Source organism: Austrofundulus limnaeus, unplaced genomic scaffold, assembly GCF_001266775.1.
Source record: "Austrofundulus limnaeus strain Quisiro unplaced genomic scaffold, Austrofundulus_limnaeus-1.0 Scaffold1412, whole genome shotgun sequence".
In the NCBI taxonomy this organism is placed as follows: Eukaryota; Metazoa; Chordata; class Actinopteri; order Cyprinodontiformes; family Rivulidae; genus Austrofundulus; species Austrofundulus limnaeus.
In genome coordinates, this window is record NW_013953814.1 from 45689 (window position 1) to 53677 (window position 7989).

General features: G+C 36.7%; 1 protein-coding gene across 1 annotated transcript in view; it reads left to right on the forward strand.

Moving 5' to 3' along the window:
- Positions 1–6682, forward strand: part of LOC106535314 (chromodomain Y like 2) — a 23760-nt gene extending 17078 nt beyond the window's left edge. The window contains exons 4-7 of the mRNA XM_014032292.1: positions 2659–2831; positions 2949–3159; positions 3304–3447; positions 3536–6682. Of these exons, the coding sequence (XP_013887746.1) occupies positions 2659–2831; positions 2949–3159; positions 3304–3447; positions 3536–3694 (687 nt within the window). The 3' untranslated portion in view covers positions 3695–6682. The remainder of the gene's footprint in view (positions 1–2658; positions 2832–2948; positions 3160–3303; positions 3448–3535) is intronic.
- The last annotated feature ends 1307 nt before the right edge of the window (positions 6683–7989 follow it).

The window sequence follows — 7989 nt, forward strand, 5'->3', positions numbered from 1 at the left end:
TGAGTTGCCGCCATGTGATTGGCTGATTAGAAATTAAGTGTTAACGAGCAGTTGGACAGGTGTACCTAATAAAGTGGCCGGTGAGTGTATATTGACATATTGCATATATTCCTGACATTGAACAGTAAATGTAAGCATAAAGCTTGTAGTGTAACTTTAATGACTTGCTTGTGCTTTAGATTTGGTATAATATGGACTATATTCTCCACAGTTTAACTTAGCCTTAAAATATGTGTTATTTAGACCCAAAATAATTTAAACTTGTTGTGAAACTACACAGAGTAAAATCTTGGTTTTTGTATTTTTAAAGCTCTTCAGTTAGTGGAAGCATTGCAGGCTCAGATATTCCACCTAATCACTTTGAGAAGCTCTTTGATTGCTTTGGCATTGGTTGCTAACAATTTGGCTGCATCCTGCTCGGGAGCTTTCTAAAGCTTCCCTGGTCATCAACACAGGCTTCTTCTTCGTATTCTAGCGGGTTCTTGAGTGTTTTCTAGTTTTGATGTCCTCACTGAGGCCACACACAGCTGCCCTTTTGAAGCACTGTAATTTGGGCTCAAGAGGAAATATACGCTTTATCACCCATTTATTTTAAAATTATAAAGAGTGAAAATATAATAGACTTAAAGCTTGAGCTTCTCACACAACATTTTTATTTCATTTGATGAATCACGGAGCATAAAAGGAACATAAAGGTAGCTGTCTAGATTGTAGAACACAGAGACAAAGATCCATGAGTTTTCTTTTCACTGAGCTGTGGCACTTTGTTTTCGTGTTGACGCCACATTTGTTTGTTTTTGCAACAAATCCAAGATGTCTCCTGGCTGCACATGAGTGTCACTTTGACAGCAKCTCTCGTCTGTCTTTCACACAGAGTTGAACTAACATCTGTTTGTCTGTTCGTTGCGTTTGTGAGCAAGATTTTAATTTTTTTTTCTCACTGACGTGACATTGTCGGAAAAAAAAGCACATGCACAGCTGTTCTGCCCTCACTCCAGAAGGCAGAAGACCGAGCCAAATTCGCTTCTTCGAGGCTTAAAGAATCCAGCTACATCTCAAGCCTGAACTCTGTCATGGACCTTCAGTTTTTAATCTGTTCTTTTAAAGAAGAGGCAGGCCGGTTTCTGCAGTATGTTTGTGTAAATAAGCTTGCATTATACAGAAAAACAAAGGCATACACTGAAAGCATATTCAATCAAATGGGAAACAGATTATGTGCTTGGTTGGACATGGAGAATTAAGTTCACTTCGAGGTTGGCTGGTTAATATGGGTCAGAGGTGATAATCTGATTAAAATGCAGCAACAGAGTTGGTTGATTGACTATAGACAGTAACGCGGTGGTGTGGGTGGGGGCTGGGTTTTTCTGGGAATGACATTGGTCGTCATCGTAAGAGACAATAACCAAACGTGACTTCTGGCTCTCGTTTATAAAATGCTCTTTAATGCCAATCGAAATGTAATCAGAGAGCTGACACATTTTATTTTTACTATTTAAATAATGTATTTCCTAAAAGCAAGAAAATGTATAATTTTGAGTCATTTTATCCCATTTATAAATTGTATGTACCACATCATGGATAATTAGTGCTGTCAGCAGGCTCATGTTAGTTGCTGCTTTTTGCCACTCTTGTCAGGAAAAGAAGATGTTCAGTGAGTTAACGTAATTATTTCATTCACACTCTGCTGTTGCTCAGAGAATAACTTTAATTAGCTTTAAATTTTCAACACTTTTGCACAATAAAGACCCCCAGTTTCCTTATTAGAGTCATTCAGTTTCTATTAAGGATAGTTAGGTAAAACTGATAAAGGTAATTCAGACCTAAATCTTTAAATCTTAAACCTGCAATTTTCAATAGTCATGTACCCTACATTACAGCAGAGGCATGTAGACTGGAGAAACTAATGTTGTCGGTCAGTTTAAGTGAAGCGGTGTTCTGAGCMAATGGGTGAAACTGATCTAATGTGTCACTATAACGCGCTGAATTGATGTGATGTGCGCCGGCTTTGAAACAAGAACATAACTTGGTTAGAACCAAGTGGATATTTTCAGCCTTCAGGACATCGTCGAGTCAGATGGAGTTAAAGCCTGCCGCGCCAGGGCAGGTGCTGTCTTAGCTGTCCTCCTGCTGTGCCAGCTGGTAACTATTTCTCCGACAACTAAACTTTGCCACGTTTCGTTTAAAGTTTCACGGAAGCGTGTGATGTGTGACGCATTCAAACTTGGAACTTTCAGTCCAATTTTTTATTTTGGTTTCTGTTCTAAATGGGTGAAACGAGTTATTCTACTTTGTCCKGTTTCTTTTTGTTAATTTTGTAATTTACTGTCAAGCTGTTAGCCATGCAGCTGCTGAAATAATACCCTTTAGAGTTAAAAACTTATCCTTTAAACTGGCTACAAATAAAACAAACCACAAGCAATTAAAATAMTTCCTCTTGAATGTGCAGGTATCAAAGGCTAAATATAATTGCTGTGAGCTCACTTTCATGTGTCYGACTTGGCTTTAGCCTTATTTTATTACTCTGCATCAAAAGTTCTCAGGACTTCCTGTTAATTATCAAATYGAATCAGGAATAATGTGAACATAAAATCTAAGACGTTAGTAAAGCAATTCCTTTTGACGTCCTGCAGTAAAAGACATTTCCCTCTTTCTTTACAGATCATGAAGGAAGTTTGTCGAGCTTTGGGTAAYGCAGCTGCTGATGATAGCAAGTTGTTACTGCTCAGTTCTGTGGGGACTGTTTTCTGCAGTGGTCTGGAGCCATCCTACCTGATAGGCCGTCTGAGCACTGACCGCAGGAAAGAGAGCAGCCGCATCGCGGATGCTGTACGGTAAGCAAGAAAAGAAAAGAAAAGAAAAGAAAGCATTCTATTGTAAACCATAACTGTATTTTTGACATGAAATTATTCTCAGCCAAACCAGCACAGATCTTTCGATCCTCTCTTTAGGGACTTTGTGTTGGCATTTATCCACTTTAAGAAACCCATTGTGGTGGCAATAAATGGGCCGGCTCTGGGTTTGGGGGCTTCAATCCTCCCTCTGTGTGATGTCGTGTGGGCAAGTGAGCGGGCCTGGTTCCAAACGCCATGTGCAGCCCTCCACCTCACCCCCTCTGGATGCTCCTCTTACACCTTCCCACAGATTCTGGGGGTAGCTCTGGTGGGTCAAAAAAAACAATCTCTTGTTTTTGCTGTTCCTATAATCTGATTTGATTCTTCTTGTAATCATCTGAATAAGCCATCTGTACCCAAATAAAGGATTAGGGATTCACGTCAAACTGAAAAACCCATCCTTTCATTCTAGGCCAATGAAATGCTGTTCTGTGGAAGAAAACTAACAGCGCAGGAAGCGTGCAGTCGAGGCTTAGTGTCACAGGTCTTCTGGCCAACTACATTTAACCAAGAGGTGATGCTGCGGGTGAAGGAAATGGCATCCTGYAGTGCAGTGGTAGGTCCTGATCTAATCAGCCCAGAGGGCATAACAAATGAATTCTAACCAAATGAGCCTTTCTACTCTGTGTGTTTTTGTTCYAAAGGTTTTAGAGGAGTCCAAATGCTTAGTGAGGAGCATCCTCATACCAGTTCTAGAAGAAGTGAATCAGAAGGAGTGTCAGATGCTGAAGCAGCTGTGGTGTTCAACCAAAGGACTGGAGGCACTCTTTAGTTATTTGCAGAATAARACCCATGAAAAGTAATAATTCACACCCAGGAGGGTGAAAGATCATCTGAGGCTTCCTGCAGAAGGACGTCCAGAATGACGATGCTGTGATTTCACTGAGGCTTCTGTTTTCACCCATAAGTCAGGATGATTTTCTGTAGTTCTGTTTGCTTACATCTCTAAACAAACAAAAAAAGGGGTATTTACCAACATTTTTTGTAACAAAGCATTTTATTGGATCCTATCTGTCCTATTGTCTATTTTCTGTAGTTAAGGAGCAAAGAGCCACAAAGAGGGACGGGGTGGTTCTGCACTATGAAATATTCTATCTGACTGCACATAATAGAATCATAATATATATTAATATATACATATTTAWTTTAAGGTTAGAAATGCATTATTTTCTGTGGATGAGATTCATTGTTATTTTGCTCATTTATGGTTTTGAGTTACAGTTTAAACCAAACTGTTTTGTGAAGTCTGTTTTCTGCTCTTTGATGTGCACATTCACTCCTCTGTCTAAACTAAACAAAAAAACCATATGACTGTAAAAGAACTCAGTACAATCAAATTCAAATTACCTTAAAGGGGACATATCATGCAACATCCACTTCTTTAGCTGTTAAATACATTTTGTCGTGTACTTAAGAGTCTAGGAGTGTAGAAAAGTTTTATTTAGTCTCTTCCAGTGCTGAGTAGAAATCTTTTATTGAGTCCTATTTTTCAACCCACTCAGTTTTCTCTGATGTTTTCCTAACTATTATGTCACAGGATTTGTGATGGAACTGTCAAATAAGGTCTAGACTTACCAACTACATTTGTCATTTTCATTCTCCTCTAGCTTTGGGTCAGACTCTGACTCCTTCATGTAAGGCTTGATGGACAAATGTTCTGACATCTTTTAATTAATTAATTAATGACTACAATTTCATTGTCTTCATTCTCCTCTGGCTCTGGCTCCAACATGTAAGGCTGGATAGGCAAGTCTTCCGTTGTTGACATTTTTAATAAATATGTAAATAAAGTTTCCACGCCATTAGATAGTCGTATTTCTGCTATGAAACTACAGTAATCTGCYCTGAAAGCTGAGTGGGGTGTCTCGTTTGGATTTAAAGAGTGAACTTCACAAGTTGATCTGAGATGCACCTCAGAAAATGGGTGAAAGAGGGGATTGTGGAGYTACAATACAGAGGAATTTAGATCAAAATGTTGCAGTTCCACTTTATAAAGACCCCAACTGAATGATTTAAACGTGAAAAAGAAGGATTTAAAAGCAGGATATGTCTCCTTTAAAGAAAATACAAATTTTATTTTGTGCTCTGAATGTATTACACGGGTTTATTTCTTTGTGACTTTATTATAGTTATAAACACCAAACTTCTACCATTGTATGAAATTGAATCAAGAATAAAGCCATCTGAGGATTTTTATTAAAACCAAGAAAAGCCGTTCACATAATGTGAAGGTTTAACTGTGTCTTTTTTTTTTTTGTTTTGTTTTTTGTTTTTCATCTGCAACAAAACAGGTTTTTTTTTAAATAATACTCCATTTTTTTATGGAAACACAAAGTCTTAAGTAAAAGCTGGTTTTAAATATCAAAGGGAAAAAAATGTATTTACCTACATTACAAAAAATGCTTCTCTCCGAGCTGTAATGGTCCATTAGTGTTACTTTGCTGTTATCAGTGAAGAAGGTCCCTGTGTGAATTGTGTTTACTTGAAGAAAGTAAATCAAAATATTTTGTTGCTTGGCTTTTATTATGTTGTGATATTTGGAGGTTTGTAAATAAGATTCATTAATATTAGAATAGCCTCAAATGTCAGGAAAAAAAGTGGAAAAATAAATATAATATGTCCCTCAAGTCAAACTTTATATTTTTGCATGTGATGATTCAAGATTTCAGGAAGTTGTATATTTTGCAATGTGTATTATATGTAGGGATTTATTTTGTTTTACCAAAGTGTACATGTATGTAGGTCCACTTTTTGTAACTAATTGCATGTAACATAATGTAAAAAAAAGTGTTGCCCGTCTGAATACCTTGCGTTTTAGGGTTGTAAGTATACTGGCAGAAATGTTGCGGTTTATTTTTGTATTTATTTAATTTATTTTAGCTAATAGTTCAGTGTCATATGGCTTTCTTTGGCTTCAGAAGCTCTGCTTTCTACTAGTCATTTTTTTAATCCCCACTGAAAGATGTTTGGATGGATACAATCAGTCAAGAAAGAAAAAATATATAATATAAACAGTTCATGTTTGAATGTTTACTCTTTATGTCACAATTTCATTGTGATTTATCAAAGGCATGTTGAATATTTATCATCTGTTATGTTTTATTAAGCTTTAGAGGTTTGAAAATGTGGATAAATTTGTTTAATTTTAAAGATGAAAATTTATTTTTCGCTCTGTGCTACTTAATGGTCAGATTTTTTTTTTCTCTTTTTGTTGACTGCAGGGTACGATTAATGGTTTCATTGAGCTTTTATAGGTATTGCTATACCAAGCTAAACAACAAAACAACAAAACAGTAAATTTATATTTTTAATCAAACTTGAAAATCAATTTCAGAACAGAGTTTCATTTCACAAAATCTAAATGGTCATTCTGATTAGGGAATGAATTCACACTTGATAATTTTAAGATGTTTAGAATTGTATCTTATTTGTCAGGGAAATGTCTTCCTGTTCACTTTAGTTGTAAAATTTTACATGGGATAGAAATGTAATGCTTTTATTTATTTATTTTTAGTATTTGTCCTTCCCAAATCTTAATTCCCATGATTTTGGCATGCATGTCTTGATGAYACACCTTCAAATATATCAGTTCTTATTATTTATTTTTAATCAAAGTTCCTTGAAAAATGTTTCTATGTCTACTTTTAAATTGTCTTATTGGCTTTATGTGTATTTCATCTCTGTTTCTTTTCACCCAATATTGTCTAAAAGCACACCTTGATGTGCCTTCAAAATATCTGTCAAAAACTAATCCATGCATTGTGATGGTTAGAGTGAGCTGCTGAAATAAAGATAGGTCATTTTACTAAATGTTTTTTTCTGTTTTTATTTTCATATAATGTATCTAATAACTGGTTTTATTCTGGTACAATTTAGATCCAGAGAAGGAGCAACTTTATTCTGTGACTCTTTCAGAAAACTATACCCCATTTGTTTGGCAAGTCGGGCAACATAAACAGTTGACAACCACACATCAGATATTACAGACCATGTGAGTGGTTAACAAGCAAAGATCTGACATGTTCAYGGTACAAATGAGTGACAACACATTCAAGTGGAAATTGCTGAAAGCATGTCCAGCRGTTAAAYGAYGYTTTTACTGCATTTTTAAAYGATGCAAATGGAACAAAGGTTTGCAGCTGGTTCCAGTCATTAGCAACAGAAAACTGAAAAGTTGAATGGCCAAAGGAGGTGCGTGCTTTAATGTRGCTGTTGGAGCAGAGGGTACAAATATTGTTATCCACAGACTGTGGAGTGAGCTCAGACAGAAAGTCACTTGTTGGCAGTCTCACTAGTCCTACTGCGAATTACCTTGAGGGTTGAAATGTGTTTACTGGAACTRGTTTTACTTCTAGTTTTGCTTTTCAACTCAACTTTCCACAACATATCACCAGTAAAACGTCTGCATCATCAGAAGCTGCAGCGACCGACCGGTCATTCTCCTGTTGCCTCTACCCTCTACTTGTGATCAGACCCCATGAAAATAAGAGGCTACATTTTACAGGCCTCAACTCTTTGTATAAATAAAAGCAACTCACTGCCAACTCTCCTGGCTGAAAACTATGGTCCCGTTTCAAAGCTCAGTTCCTACTTCRTCATGTTGGAGAGGTTTGAGTGCCTTCAGGGAACCAGAGTTATGTTGTCGGTGGTATATAGGAGTACACCACTGGTGGATTTTCAAGGCAAACTGGTTCTGGTTGAGGAACAAGACCAAAAACAATTCAGCAACCATGGATCATAGAKTCTGACTCCTGGAGCTTAAAACAGCTTGTTGGTAAGCAGCCCTTTGCTTGCAAGGTTCAACTGGGAAAATCCCAAACAAACTTCATGAAATTACTCCCTGCAAGTTAAAGCATCAACAGAGAAAAACTGACAGTAATATTTAGCATTCTCAAAACCCAAATAAGTAGCAAATGTTTCTTCTTTCAGTTTAACTTTTAAATCACATTGAATTTTTGTTTCCTCAAAGTTCCACACTTTAATACTAATTTATTCTTTGTGTTTCTATCTTCAAAGCTCTCTTTGAAAATCCACTAAAACTAAAGTTCTGCTACAAGTACCTCAAAACAAAGATGTTAGCTAGTTTGTCTCTGACTGG